Source organism: Actinia tenebrosa, unplaced genomic scaffold, assembly GCF_029948245.1.
Source record: "Actinia tenebrosa isolate PJP-AT-01 unplaced genomic scaffold, QUT_ActTen_1.0 PGA_scaffold14__42_contigs__length_11649687, whole genome shotgun sequence".
Taxonomy (NCBI): Eukaryota; Metazoa; Cnidaria; class Anthozoa; order Actiniaria; family Actiniidae; genus Actinia; species Actinia tenebrosa.
Window position 1 is genome coordinate 5,462,117 of NW_028292574.1, and position 15,105 is coordinate 5,477,221.

At 39.6% G+C, this 15,105-nt stretch overlaps 3 protein-coding genes across 3 annotated transcripts; 1 reads left to right on the forward strand and 2 right to left on the reverse strand.

The window, feature by feature from the left end:
• Positions 1-2,014: 2,014 nt before the first annotated feature.
• Positions 2,015-3,879, reverse strand: LOC148911289 (uncharacterized). Its single transcript, XM_089029932.1, has 2 exons — positions 3,163-3,879; positions 2,015-3,079 (listed from the first exon to the last, which is right to left on the reverse strand). Exons 1-2 carry the CDS (start codon positions 3,877-3,879, stop codon positions 2,015-2,017), a joined length of 1,782 nt encoding a protein of 593 aa, XP_088886058.1.
• Positions 2,941-6,100, reverse strand: LOC148911290 (uncharacterized). The gene is made up of 2 exons (XM_089029650.1): positions 4,917-6,100; positions 2,941-3,079 (listed from the first exon to the last, which is right to left on the reverse strand). The coding sequence occupies exon 1, from the start codon at positions 5,969-5,971 to the stop codon at positions 4,943-4,945; it is 1,029 nt and encodes a 342-aa protein (XP_088885776.1). The 5' UTR covers positions 5,972-6,100; the 3' UTR covers positions 2,941-3,079; positions 4,917-4,942.
• Positions 6,101-10,563: 4,463 nt separating this feature from the next.
• LOC148911291 (uncharacterized) lies at positions 10,564-12,206 on the forward strand. The gene is made up of 3 exons (XM_089029957.1): positions 10,564-11,011; positions 11,640-11,760; positions 11,879-12,206. The coding sequence occupies exons 1-3, from the start codon at positions 10,621-10,623 to the stop codon at positions 12,204-12,206; spliced, it is 840 nt and encodes a 279-aa protein (XP_088886083.1). The 5' UTR covers positions 10,564-10,620.
• Positions 12,207-15,105: the final 2,899 nt, after the last annotated feature.

The window sequence follows — 15,105 nt, forward strand, 5'->3', positions numbered from 1 at the left end:
TAACCCGGGCCACAGTGTGCTGTTAGCCAAAAAGGATTCTATTAAACACTTGTGATTCATTTGATAAACATATCTGAGTATCAAACTTCAGGACTGATATTTGGCAAGATACACACATACATTTTAGCCCTCGCCGACATGTCAAAAATGCTGACTCTGATAAAGCTAGACATGTTCGTACGTTAGACAAATAGAGTATCTACACTGGTCTGATCTGTTTGCTTGTATTTATTCAAACATGCCGTCTACAATATCAATTAACAATTCACTCATCTTTGCTGTTCGTATATCTGTATTTATATTATATTGTGTTTATCATTTGTAAATGGAACGTTTTTCGTTATTATAAATGTTCACGTATATAGGACCCTATAGTATTCGTTGAGTAAGGTTAAAGTATACATGAAGATTAAATAATGTGCCAAGAATATCAGCTATCGCTAGCTTCAGTTTACTTTCTGTCCTTCAATTCTTACTTTCTCCCGGCCCTGTCTTTTATTTATCAATGCTTTCATCTTCTTATTTTCTTTCATTTTTTATTTCGATTTTCCATCGATCCTTCCATCATTTCTCCATTTCTTTCATCATTCCTTCTCATGAACTTTGCTTTCCTTCTATTCCTTATTTTATTTTATTTTTTCAATTCCCCTAACCATCCTTTCTTCCCTTTTTAGTGCTTCTGGTTACCTTGGGGATATGGTTTTTTCCATTTTCTTTTCCTCTTTACTCGGGCTTTCGAAGAAATGCCCGAGTTATAAATTGGGCTTCGTTATTTTTTTTCTTCAGTCACAAATCGTCCTCGAAGCCCTAAGGCGCATGCGTCAAATTAAAGTCTATGCGCATGCGTAGAATCAGCCATGAGCACATGCTTGAGTAATGGCGGATATGAGGAAGGACTCGTCGCTGTTTCAAGTAATGAATAACATGAAGTCTAACACCCTCAACATTTTTAGCACGCTTGATATTGCACAGACTTTGCACCATCTAAAAAGGGTGACAATGTTCACGAAGAATTCTTTCGATTTTCTGCTATGAAGCTCGAGTTCACGCAGATATGCGTCTAGTTTCTTCTATTCTTCATTTCTTTCTTTCCCATATCTGCTTTCGATGTACTCTCTCTCATTCTTACTTTACTTTACTTTACTAAACATTTCTCCTTCTATTTTTTGTAAGAATTTTTTTCTTATGTATTCTTCTTTTCTTCCTCCATTATTCATTCCTTTCTACCTTTCCTTCCCTTTTCCTTACTTCCTCTCGTGTATTTTATCTTCATTTCTCCTTCTGTACATTGTTATCATTATTAGTCTCCTTCATGTAATAAAACCTTTTTGGACTCGGCAAACTGTTTACCTAAACAACTGTTTACCTAAATGAAATAAAACGAAAGCGACATACAGACAATAATAAATCATCTTTTGTCCTACGTGTTGATCTGCTCACCTGCACTCAATGTATTTATTCTCTCGGATATGGACAGTTTGCGGTTTCTTTTGAAAGCTTCATAATTGTCCAATACAATTTGGCACAAACACTGAATTCATAACCCTAAACTATCAACTTGAAAACACGTCATATCTGTTTGTCCTGAGCAGCGAAACAGAAAGAAAAATTAGAAAATTAAACGAGACTTACCTGTAAGGTGAAGTTTGATTGAAATTCTACGAGTTATTGGTCAGGAGCGGAGAAGTCACGTGAGATAGCACGCGGCAAGCAAGCAGTCAGTTTTAAAAAAATGCGAATAGACATTTCTACTCGTATTAGGGTAGGGTAGAAGCTGGAAATTATTATTGTCAAAGAAGGGTTGGGCACGTGACTTCTCCGCTCCTGACCAATAACTCGTAGAATTTCAATCAAACTTCACCTTACAGGTAAGTCTCGTTTAATTTTCTAATTCTACTTCGTCATTGGTCTAAGTCGCTACGAAGTCACGTGAGATTTTAAAGCAAATGGCTATGAGCATATTGTTATGCATACGAACCACACGTTTGCTATTACGAACATAAACGAAATTGGTTTAATTAACGTTAACTGATTTTAAAAGATTATCACCAAAGTTGTCTGATTTACGACTTGTAACTGGCTTACAGTAAAACTTCCTAAAAGTTTCAGCATTTGACCAACCGGCAGCCTCCATGATGGTGTGTATTGAGACATTGGCTGCTGTTGCTGCTGATGTTGAGGCTGACCTTGTGCTGTGTCCACTAAATTTAGAAGTGTCAATGCCAGAGTTCTTTAACACCTCTCTTAGCCAGCGACTGATGGTCTCAGAGGAAACAGGCTTAAATGGTTTACAATAACTAATTAACAATTGGTCGTGAGCGCCCCTTAGCAACTTAGTGCGCTCAACATACTCTCGTAAGAAAGTTATAACACACAGTTGGTTGTCCTCATCAAAAGCTTTGAGTTCCAGGCGACCAAAGTGTTTTCCTGGTTTAGAGGTTTTCAATAGTTCTCGTATGTGGAATATACATGTTGTTCCTGAAAGTGTCATCTGTGAGATATTAAGAGCATGTAGAGTTTGGCATCTTTGCCCAGACAGGAGTGCAATAAGCATTGTTATCTTGAGTGTCAGATCCTTCAAGTTAAGCAAGTGTGGAGGTGACAAGGTTTTTAAGTATTTCAGTACTGTAGATACATCCCAAATTTCTTTATATCGTGGAAAGGATGGTCGTATGTTGTAAACTCCTTTTAGAAACTTGGTTACCAATGGATGGTCACCAAAGGTACAGCCCTCGGGTGGTGAGATGACTGTCGACAGTGCAGAGCGTGCAGTATTAATGGCACTGTAGGAGAGCCCCTTTTCGTAAAGTTCGCCCAAGAAGTTTATCCCGTTCGTTACAGAGGACGAAATTGGATCAATTTGTTGTTCACTACAGTACTGTTCCCATCGTGAGAGGTATGATTTATATTGTTTCTGAGTTCCAGTTCGCCAGGCTTGAAGGATAATGTTGGAAGCTGTGTCTGAAAGTCCCTGATGAGTGAGTCGTGTCCCGATAAGTGGCATAACAGAAGAGTCAGTGTCTTGTGTAATGGATGAAGCAGTTGTGGTTGTGCCGGTAACCAAAGAGTGTCTTTTTCCCTAGGTAAGATGACAGGAGATGCAATAAGCATATTAGCTAAGTATGGCCACCATGGTTGAGTTGGCCAGTGAGGTACAATTACAAGGCCTGTAGCTTTGTCCTCGTGTATTTTGCTTAGTACTTTTTGGATTATGCAGAAAGGGGGGAAGGCATAAAAACATAGCTTTTCCCATGATATATGAAATGCATTCACTGCCCATGCCCCTGGATCTGGGTGGTAGGAAACATATTTGTTGCATTTAGAATTTATTCTGGATGCAAATAAATCAATATCTGGGGTAATGCCCATTTTATCAAAAACCTTGGTGGTGATTCTGGGGTTTAAACTCCATTCAGTTTCCCTTCGTGTTTTTCTTGATTCTGCATCAGCAGATATGTTATCCTTTCCTGGGATATGGGATACAGTTAGCCAGATATTGTGTGATATGCACCACTCCCAGATTTCAATAACTAATCTGTTTATATCTATAGAGTGGCAAGTTCCCATTTGGTTTATGCAAGCAACTGCTGTTGTGTTGTCAGCCAACACTTTGATTGTTTTCCCTGTTATTGTTTTTTCAAAGGACTTCAAGGCAAAAAAGACTGCCCTTGTTTCTAGATAGTTTATATGGCTTTCTGCCTCATCTGAGGTCCAGCTGCCACCTGTTGAAGTGCCCCCTAGTGTGCAGCCCCACCCCTTTTTTGAAGCATCAGTGGTCATTGTGAGCTGGGGTGCTTCATGGTTGACTGCATTATAGGCTGTCTCAACTGATTTAACCCACCATTCAAGTTCTCTTAAAGCTTCAGGTGAAAGAGACATTGGCCCATCAAAGTTTCCCCTATTATTTTTCAGGGCTTGTATTTTGTCTAACTCTAGCCACCTATAGTGTAACGGCCCAAACATTACACCTGGAAAGCTGGAGGTAATGAGACCCAAAACCTTAGCTACTGTTCTGATGGTTGGCTAGTGTCTAGAAGCCTTTGACATGCACTCTTAACGTTTAGTGCTTTTTCAGGTGTGAGGGAAATTTTCATGCAGGAGGAGTCTAACAGGAATCCCAAGAAAACAAGCCTTTGAGTTGGGACTAAAATAGATTTTTCTGGGTGTATAACAAAGCCTAAGCTGTTGAGTAGTGTGACTGTGTCAATAATGTTCTGGGCACATGAGTCATAAGAGTCAGCCTGTAGGTATGAGTCATCAATATAACCCACAGATAAATGTCCCATTTTTCTCAATGTGGAGTATGCAGGTTTAAGCAATTTAGTAAATTTTCGTGGGCAGGGCGCAAGGCCATTAGGGAAACATGTGAATTGATATAAATCACCTCTCCATTTAAATTTGAGGTATTTCTGGTATTGTTTAGCGATGGCAACAGAGTAATAGGCATCCTTCAGGTCTATAGATGCCATATAACAATTTGGTTTCATCATTTGAACAGCAGTCCATACTGTGTCCATCTTAAAGTGGTGATAAACAACATATTGGTTTAAGGATTTTAAGTTTAAAATCATACGCCATGAGCCATCCTTCTTTGGACGGAGGAATATAGGGGAAATAAATTCCCCTTTTTCATGAAAAGACTGCTGAATCACACCTTTCTGAAGTAACTTTTTAATTTCAGAATCAATAAATTGCCCTTCCTCAAAAGACCAGTTCGGTTGGAATGGAGGTGTAATGCGTATCGGAGTTTGTATAAACTCGATTCGTTGACCGGATACGGTCTCAAGAATTTCTGGATCAGATGTCAAGGTTCTCCATTTGTGGAGATGGCGTGAAAGCTGCCCTGCCTGAAAATTTTCTGTCTTTTTCCTGCAGTAATCCACAAGATCTGGTATCATCAAGTCGTATTCGCTTACCTGAAGTTGTGGTAATTCAACAGTGTCTACTTTTTGTGCTGTTGTTCGGCACTTTTCGTGCGGGGGTAGTTGTTGTGGCTGTATCGCCTCTTGTATCCCCGACTGGGTGTCGGGTTCCCTCGGCCTAAAAAAGGCTTGCCTGACTTTGTTTCATGCTGATAATTTCGCCTCTGGTTAGGGTTCGAGCTTGTGGTATTCCCAATCTTGTTTGCAGCTCTAATGTGAGTCAACTGTGTCTGCAGTTCATCTCCGAACAGCAGATCAGTCATCGGCACGTTGGCCGAGCAAAGGTCACTGTAATCCTTGTGTAAGTTTGGTTTTATTTCTTCGCGACGAAGTTGTGAGATTTCGAAGCTCGAGTGACCTAACAGTGCGACGGCATCAGTCGTCATGATCACTAGATCATTAAGCTCCTTGCCTGATTCAGAATTTTTCTTTAAATTGAGAAGAGATTCTGTTAATTTGACAGCTATGTGGCCGACCTTGGTCACGTTCGTTTGTAGGCGGGAAAGTTTGAGGTCTTTACCTCGGGCTGGCCTTGGGAGTTTGCTCCAGATTTCTTCGTTCACTTTTGGAACGATGACCTTACTACAATTAGAAGGTCTGTGATATTTATCACATTTTTCTTTCAGATGATCGTCGCTGAGCTTGTGGAGCCAGCTTGTATTAGCGACCTTTGCTAATTTTTCTGAGACCGGTTCGGCGGTTCGCTCGGTCTCATTTAGAGATTGCACAATGTCATCAAGCAGGCTGTCCTCGCCTTCGGTTTTCGTACTACTATTCTCCGAGTTGTTGTGCCCATCATTTAGTAGGGCTGCGACACTGGCTTCAACACCTGATTCAGGTGAATTTCGTGGCTTTTTTGCGGCAGTTTCTGCCTCATTTAGGCCATCTTTGTTGTGAAGTCGTTTGAGCGATTCGCCCATTTCTGTCATGTTGTCGTTCATTCTTGCTAATAAAGCCATAAGGGTACTTCCTTTTGGTGTTTCTTCTGTTCCATCAGATAGTTCGTCTTGTAGTGCAAGTATTTCTTCATCTGTTGAATTTTGTGCCATAATGATAAATATTCGCTAGAGGTTTGCTTTCGCAAACCTGACTGCTCGATCACCAAGCGCAACTGACTGCTTGCTTGCCGCGTGCTATCTCACGTGACTTCGTAGCGACTTAGACCAATGACGAAGTAGAATAATAATTTACTTGTAATCTTTCTCGGAGTCCCGATTTATAATATGGCTAATGAAGTTGCTAAATAAGTTGCCTTCATAATAAGGTAAGGTGGAACATTATAATCATGTTTTATAGATCTGAGATAAATAAGTACATATATACGGTGTTTTCTAGCTGTTTGGAACTAATTTGGACTTTTTCTAGAAAAATCAAGATCAATGCAAAATCGAGATTTCAATGTAGACCTAATAAGCGTGCTCATATTATTACAGCGACGTATTTGGGCACCGTTCGTTATTCTATTTGGACAGGTAGCTTTGCAGAGAAGAAACTAAACACCAAGCTAAGAAATCTACACAAGACAGAAAAGTTCTAAAAGGACTACTACATCAGAACTTTGGCTCTGTGTAGACTATATAGTCCCTGCTGATCAACTTATAGTTGGAAATAGCGGAATGACACTGATACTGATACTGATAATTCATATTAATTTATACAACAGTAATCTTCTAAGGTAGGCTTTTCTAGCTTTTCGCCAGACATCTAAGTGAGTACGTAATACAAATAGGCTTTTTAGAGAACATAACGAAAGTTTATGGAATATTATTGGCTAGCTTCACTGATTAGCCAAAACGTTGAAGCATCGCTAACTTAGGTATATATTAAGTATCAAATTAGGGAACGGCAAGTATTTTGACAACAAAAGCTATAGTGTTGTCACTGACAACTTGTAATTGTATTCATAGCCAAATATTTCAACAAAAGTGATATTTAACGAATGAAAAACGTGAATATTCTGCAACGCATTTTTTAATTTCAGTTGCTCGATAAAATGGGAAGAAAAACCAGAACAAGAACGGACAAAAGGAACTTAAGCAACAGCGAGAAGAGGATAGCCGGCGGTATCTAATTAAAAGCCCCACGTAGGATTGTTCTGTCGTAAACAATACCAAATGTCAAATGCTTATCAGTTTGCCGTAAGGTCTCTGTTTGAGGCCGATGCTGATTGGATGATAGGACAATTAGCTTAGCATTATCAATTAACTTGCTGTAAACTGCTATACCTTTCTCACCAATATAACAATAGTTTCAATACAAAGTTACTGCCACTTTGGCAAACAGTAAATATATCAGCAATGCCAATATTTAAGAGCATCAATAAGGATTTTTCAAGGTTCATTGATGTCGAGCTTTGGCTTTCCAGAGCTCTATTGTTACGAGGATAAATGAAATATAATAATGTATTGAAAAATATTATAGAATTCCATTCTGATTAGGTTTTCAATCATTCTTAACGTGTTTCCGCTGTAGCTTGGTTTATTTGCAGAGGACATTAGAAGGTGTTAGCTTGATGACATCAATCCGTTCGTTCCATTAGTAGTCAACTTTAACAAATTAGTCTGCCAACTAGTTATAAACCAGGAATTTTTGTGCTTAATCGACAATTTACCCCATTGTTGCTCTATCTTTCCATTAAGCACTTGTTTATTTATAATATATCTTTCAGTTCCACGTATACAACCTGTCTCATTTCTTTGTGAGTATATTTAGAAACTCTGAAGACGTTGCAAGACACTAATGACTGTGTAATAACAGAGATAATAGTTTTGTGATAGTTACATGACTGGAAGCGGAAGTGTGGTCAGAAAGACAATTAATTTCTCTAATAGCAATGAAAGGACAATAGCTTTGAGGCTTCTACATGAATGAATGGAATCTGAAGTTTTTAAAACGTGGTTGGTCAATGATGATAAACTGCACCAAATTTGGAGATTTCAGGATATTTAATTTTTGGCAGTGCCTTACGTATACTTAAAACAATCTTGATAACAGATAATTACCGCAGAAAAGTCTACCAGTAATGAAGCTAAAAGGAAGCTTTTTTCTTTTTTTTTTTTTTTTTTTTGATCGTACCTGCCGCTGAACAACTTTTTGGAAACAAAAGTATTAATAGCCAATCATAAATCAATTTACAAAACATTGGGTCAACTTGGAAGCGAAATCTTGCAGCAGTATTACAATAGCCTGAGTATCAGGCTCTCTCCGGGGAGGGGAGGGGAGAGGGGTTGGGAGGCGGAAAGCCCAAGCCCCCCCAGCTCCCCAGAAGGCCTGATACTCAGGCTAGCAGTATTATGGCAACTTTTACAAGGGTTGAATTCCTTCTTTTGCATCAATTGATGACATAAATCATGTTAGGGATTAAACTTTGCAGAAATGAACAAAACTTGAAAACGCCACATGAATATTTTTCCGTTATATCCTTAATAAAAGGCTTGTTATAATCCTTATTCTTTGTCATTTCCCCCCATGTTTTTTTCTTCACATATTCATAAATATAGGCCGTTATGACTTTACCAACACAAAAGGCATTTGCCATCACCACCAAGGTCTACGTCTTTCCATTGTTCAGCATGAACATTATCACTTTATTTATGTAGTATTGATATGTCCGCTCGAAAACTGATCTTGTGTGTTTCATTTGCAAAAAAGTCAGACTTGTAAAAGCCTTGTAACTTCTTCGTTCACTCGACAGAAATATTTTAAAAAATCATTTATTTTATTTATTTGAATTCAAATAGAAAGTCATTATATATAATCATTGTGATATATTTTAAAAGAAACCTTTGCGTTTTTTATGACAGTGAAAAGAAGAAGAAAATGACCCGAATAGTTAATTCCTAAGTTATCTCATAAGCCATCGTTCTAACCCGAGCTTATCGAATTTAGCTCCTCAGGATACACTTAGCATTGAAAAACCTTCAAAAACATATGCCACTGCAGATAAGAATATAAATTTTGACTCTACAGCCCTTTCGTTTTAACTTACGTGTATCTTGTTTTGCTTTCCTTTTTTCTATCCTACTCGTGCCTCCGTTACTTGAGGATTGCTCACCAACAAGCTTCATCTGTTGTATCGTGAGGGAGTCGTAGTTTAGCTGCACGCCGTTCAGATTCGCGGGCAAAGTTTTGGGTCTAGTTTTGTCATGACTTGCTTGACGTGTTACTTCTTGTATCTCATGTAGTTGTGTGTCTACTAGAGGTTTTGGTTCCTTGCATTCCAGGTACCTCTGACCCAATCCACACAACATTAACATCCTGGAAGCAAGGCAGGAAAAAATATACTCACTGTGAGTTGCAATAACGTTACAAAGCCTTCAATTCGCAACTATGATTCCATCCACGGCAGGTAAAGATCAACTAAAACATTCTTTGTGTATTTCAAGCCACAAAAAATACACTTCATTTCGGAGTCTCTCAGTCATGCAAATGTGCTATTGTGAGCATGAAAAAGTGGAAGTACTCGTATCCGTTGTAATGAAGGTGTCAAATACCTTACGATAAGTCATAGGCACGTACTACTATGTTGTCATAGTGACGTATCTTCAAAACATTAATCAACCTCTAAGAACATGTTAAAGTGTCCGACTTTTCAATGAAGAGGTCTTAAGAGGCTGTGCACGTAAAAACCGACCGGTGGGGTCGGACTCAAAAAATCGATTTCCCTGATTTTTTGCTCATTTGTAGGGTTTTACCATAGAATAACCAGAATGTATTTTTTATGTTTTCATTGTTTTTATTTCCCAAGAAAATGAGCTCCAAAGTTCGACCCAGCTTGGAGGCTCAAATTAGCATCAATACAAGGGCTTCAAAACTCGTTGCGGAGCAAGGTTTTCTTCTTACATTATGAACAAATAAGCCAAGAAAACTTTATATCAATCATATGAGAACGATTTTGTGCAAAAATATTGACCTTTTTCTCGATAACGAATTTCTGGCAAATTTTTGAACACAGTTTACTCGGCTCAACCTGGTTTTACCACTGGTCTTTAAATCGGAATATTTTAAAAGTGGCAAAGTTTCAAACCTAAAATTATACCAATTCTGATAGATCTAGCCCTATATTTCAACTTTATTGGAAAAAATTTGTCGGACAATGCAAAACGACTTTGCGAGGTTTCATTAAAGTTACTATATTTTGATCGTTTATTTAGCTGCCGAATCACTTCCGGTCTGTGAGTAAACAACAATTTACATATTTTGATCTCAAAAACAAGACAAAGTCACAAATAAATAAATTGTTTTGAGTGAATAAATAAAAAAGATAACTTAGGAAGAGAAATTGCCAAAGAATTACGCATTAGGCCTTCAATAACAGAAATTATAAACACTCACTGGCGAGACCACTGCCGTGATCCATTCTCCGTTGTATAAAAATCTCTCTCGACTACCACATCGCGAAGCAATTCCATAATAAAAAAAGGATAAATTTTGCCAGGAAAACATACGAAGTACTGAAATAGTAGCAGTAGCAAGTTAAAGTTAAAGCATGAATTCGTCTTTAAAGTTAAAGCATGAACTCGTCTTTAAAAATCATTTAGAGCAATGTCTAATGGTCTCTCTGTGCAAGGCCAGCGAACAAGTCTGTCTGAAATAACTGTGCTTCTAATTATCTTGGCACCGCGCGTGCCGCCAAGCTGTAGCAAGTCAGTTCGAAAACTGCTGACCGAAGGCTGAGTTAAGGTTTTCGAAGTTTGCAATGGCGACTACATGTTCCTTCAAAAACAATACTTTTCTTAGAGACTGTGGACCATCCCGTGGTCATACGGAAGTACTATTCTTAAACACATGTCGTGATGATGTAAAAGGTAATCTTCAGAGCTGTCACCTATCGCGCTCTGACTTGATAGAATATGAATTGATTTTCCAGAGGGCCGGTTTAGAAAACATATCTTCTGATGCAACAAAGACCTTCCGTGTTTGTCCTCGTCACAGATATGGACTGGGAAAGTTTTGGAGACCACCTAGATCATGTCAGTATCCAGCTCACAGTGGTTTGTCATCTATAGTCAAAGGACGCGATGTCATTGGCCAGGACATCTCGAGAGAAATTACCAACCTGTTTGGAATGACAGTTCCACTAGGATCACGTAATTATATCATTTGAATGAAATGCAGTTGTCAAACTATTGAATGCTAGTTTGTTGAATTACATGATTTACTTGCTATTTCATTAGTCGAAGTCATCTCGAATAAATAGAATTTATTATGGGAAACGACTAGGTAACAGTCTACTGAGGGGTGTGAGGTTTTGGGAGGGGGGTGGAGGGGGTGAGTGTGAGCGTGAGGCCAGGAGTGATTGGGGAGGGGGGGGGGGGGAACGACCTTATCTCAATAAGTATCTACCTAAGATTGAAATCTATTGAATTGTTCAAAATTTTGACAGGATCACTCTATCATTCATTCATAAGGGTGTAAAATAGGAATTTATTCACTTTTGGCTAGCGGCATCGGAAATATCCCTGAATCCGCCCACGAAAAGTATGAAAAAAGCGGGTAGTCTGCAGAAATTGTGACACTCATGCAGTTGTCCCGGGGGGGGGGGGGGGGGGGGCTATGTAAGAGACTAGCGTGGGAAAAAGTGGGTGGGGGGGGGGGCTAATATTGGAAAATATAAGAGAATAGTATGGAAAAAGGTAAAAGGTGGGTGGGAGGGGGGGCAAACCCCTCCCTCTGTGCGGCCCCTGAGTTCTTATAGAAAAATTTGCGTTTTAACAGCAATATGCTCTAGCTGTCGCAAAAAACACAAGAGAGAAGTCAAAAATCAACCCTTCCCTGCTTCTTCAGAGGATAAGAAAGAAATGTTCACCCCGGAGAAAGCAAATACCTATGTGCTACGGTAAGTTTTCGTTTGTTCGTTTGTTTTCTTTTTGAGTGTTTGTTTGTTTTTTATTTATTTATTTATGTTTGTTTGGTTTGAAGATTACTCCTTACGTATTTACTGATCAATTTGTTAGGAATCGCCCAGGTTCACAGTATAGAGAAAGTTTTACTGGTACGCCAACACCCATGAAAAGACGTGATCCTTGTTGGACACCTAGCAGCATGGCTGATGACGACATCTTGGAGTCAGAAGGAAATATCAACCAGAGCGTCGTAGATCAAGAGGTACTTGATTTGTACAACCAAGGTGTGGCATCACTAGCATCTAAAATATGTCTAGATTTTTCACCACTGCAGTCTCGCACAAAAACCACATGGGAAGATACCAGAGAAAATCTTTGCAAGGTCTCGATAACACGGCGGCAGAGGGAGCTGTTGGATTTGATTCGCTCGAGAAAATAGTAGATGATCTGGAATCTTTAGGGGCTTCAAAAACCTGGTGCTGTGACACGAAGAAGCTTCTGAATGAGTGCAAACGCTATCTAAAAACTGATTATTATCGAGTACACTGCCAGGATAGTCATTCATGTTGTCCTGATCACTGTCGTGACTACGCTCTAAGCGACGAAAAGGATAAAGCATTTAGTGCTACATGCAAGCAGACTCACAACGTTCAGTGTGACAAGTGCGACTCACTGAACTCAGTTCTGAAAGATGTCGAAAATCAAATCAAAAATCCTTCCATTTCATTTTACAGTGACGATCAGCAAGAAGACCTACTACATGACTGGAAAAAGAGTAAAGAGAGCATCTACAACTGGAAGTCCCACATACTTAGATCAATAAATCAAGAAAGTGCAAAGCAAAGGGTTCTTCAAAACCTGAAACCCAACGAGGCTTTGATAATTTTCGACTAGTGGGCAATGAAATTCCAGCAGATGAAATGTCGAGAGAAACAATCAGACTGGTATGGAAAACGTGGACTAAGTTGGCACATTAGTACCATCGTCTTGAAACCTGAAGAAAGTAGTGAAGATGTTGAAGTCCAAACGTACGCTCACCTCTTCTACAAGTGCACCCAAGACTGGTATGCTGTCCTCTCCATCATTGAAGATCTTCTTGGCTGGCTCAAGTCTAACATCCAGCCTTCAATATCTCACGTTTTCTTAAGGTCAGACGAAGCTGGTTGTTACCACAACAATTTCTTAGTTGCAGCTTTGCATGGTATCAGTGAGAGGACTGGAGTAACTATAAAGCGGTTTGATCACTCCGAACCACAAGATGGCAAGGACATGTGCGATCGCATATTATGCCCTATGAAGACGGCTGTTGGAACCTTCTGCAACGAGGGTCATGATATAAGCAATGCGAGTGACATCAGGACTGCTTTGCTCAAACGACCAGTTAAAGGAGTCTCAGCTGCCGTTTGCTCCGTTCAAGAATCAAACAAGACACTCAAGGTGAATAAGTTGGATGGCTTCAGTAAATATCACAATTTCGCCTTTGAGAAAGATGGTGTGCGTATTTGGAAATGCCATGGGATAGGATCAGGAAAGCTATAGTCTCTTATAAATCGTTGACGCAATTATCTCAAGAAGCAACGTCAAGTTGAGCAGCCATTTTTTAACATCAGTCAATCAAGAGCTCTAAAGTCGAAAGCCGAAGACCTATCAGAATCCAAAGAGACATCTCTAAACCTTCTTTGTCCACAGCCTGGATGTGAAAAACTATTTGCTACCTTTGCTGATCTGGAACTGCACATTGATGTTGGTGATCATGCTGAGAAAGAAAGGAAAGAGACAGTAAGTGTCTATGATACGATTAGAAAGAGGTGGGCGAGTAGATTCACTACCATGCAGATTGAAAGAAATAAGACGAGGCTTCAAACAAGCAGTACATTAGAAACTTGCACTCAAGTTCAGGGAACAGCAAGTAGTGTTGCGCAAGGATGGGCCCTACATAAAGTACGAGGTGGAGGAACACAATTTTCTCAAAAGGTAAGAGATTGCTACTTGACAAGCAAGTTCGACCTTGGCGAGAAAACAGGTCAGAAATGCGACGCAGACCAAGTAGCAAAGGATATGCGGAATGCAAAAACCGTTGACAACCAAAGAATGTTCAAGAGAGTTGAATGGCTGACAAAGACGCAGATCAAAGGCTTCTTTTCTCGTTTAGCTTCATCGAGGCGAAAAGGTACAAGAGTGGTTGCAACACCTACCTCTGTAGAAGATGAAGAAGAGGAAATTAACGATCAGGAACGCTATGAAGTCATTGAGGAAGTGCTGGAGGAATTAGGCGTTAGACATCCTATCGTTTACGACGTTTACAATCTCTGTAAATATTACGAAGACGACCTCCTTTCTTCCTTTAATGTTAGTATGCTGCGATACATCTGCCGGCACTTTAACATTCCATTCAAGTCAAGAGATCTCAAGAAAGTTCTGTTAGAAAAAGTGGCGGGAATGGTCAAGGAGTGCTCTTGTTGCAACTGACTGCCGATTTTTTTTTTTTTTTTTTTTTTTACGAATGTCTCATCTGTCAAAGATCGAAAACCTCATCGAAAGCCGCCATTGTAAAACGCCTGCAAGCATCTAGCAGGGCGGTGTCTCCATACCTCCAGTGCCGAGTCCCCGCGCGGTATGAAAAAGGTCTATTCTAATAGTTGTTCAGTACTAAAACAGTCACAAGGGCGGATCCAGGGTTTTTTGAAGGGGGGGTCTCAGGGGTAAATTTTGTGGGCAAGGGAATCCCAGTCGCATTTTTACCACAGGAAGCCCATTTGACCTCAGGAATGACAGGGGGGTCGCGGCCCCCCCCCCCCCGACCCTCCCCCTGGATCCGCCCTTGAGTCAAGTGAGTTGCCCTAGTCGTAATAGAGCGTTTTCGTATGACTGTGAAAAGCTCACGAAACGAACGCAGTGAAGACAGCGTTCCCAAAAATGAAAAATCAAGAATCACGTTCGCTGCAAGTCTTGGCTTTATCCAATCAAATACGGCACACATGTAAAAAAAAAAAAAAAAAAAAAAAAAGGCGGACACATCCACTAAAGCGCTAAGACATGTAAGCGGTATGGGCAAGACACAGCACTGAACCTTTCAGTAACAGTCATATGAAATACGTCCTATTGCCATTGAATGCGAACCTCAAACCTTTTGATCTCTCACTTGTCGATTTACTTAAAATTGCATTTCAACAGCACCCAATCTGGAAATTTAGTATGCTGGGATTTCCCGACCCCTAACTAACAAAAAAGAAAAAGAAATAGAAGACTGGAGGAAAAAAATTATTCAATCTAAAATCCTACTCAAGATAAAAATGTATTATTCATAAAATTTCAGTTCTTTGTTTGACTTGATCAAT

What these genes read in the sequence shown, in the direction of transcription:
- LOC148911289 (XM_089029932.1), bottom strand. Translation starts at nt 3,879, where the DNA reads ATGTCTCTTTCACCTGAAGCTTTAAGAGAACTTGAATGGTGGGTTAAA. An exon ending in AGGACAAAGCTACAGGCCTT is followed by an intron (nt 3,080 to 3,162) that starts GTAATTGTACCT and finishes CATCTTACCTAG; the next exon opens with GGAAAAAGACACTCTTTGGT.
- LOC148911291 (XM_089029957.1), top strand. Translation starts at nt 10,621, where the DNA reads ATGGCGACTACATGTTCCTTCAAAAACAATACTTTTCTTAGAGACTGT. An exon ending in GACAGTTCCACTAGGATCAC is followed by an intron (nt 11,012 to 11,639) that starts GTAATTATATCA and finishes GCGTTTTAACAG; the next exon opens with CAATATGCTCTAGCTGTCGC. An exon ending in GCAAATACCTATGTGCTACG is followed by an intron (nt 11,761 to 11,878) that starts GTAAGTTTTCGT and finishes TCAATTTGTTAG; the next exon opens with GAATCGCCCAGGTTCACAGT.
- LOC148911290 (XM_089029650.1), bottom strand. Translation starts at nt 5,971, where the DNA reads ATGGCACAAAATTCAACAGATGAAGAAATACTTGCACTACAAGACGAA.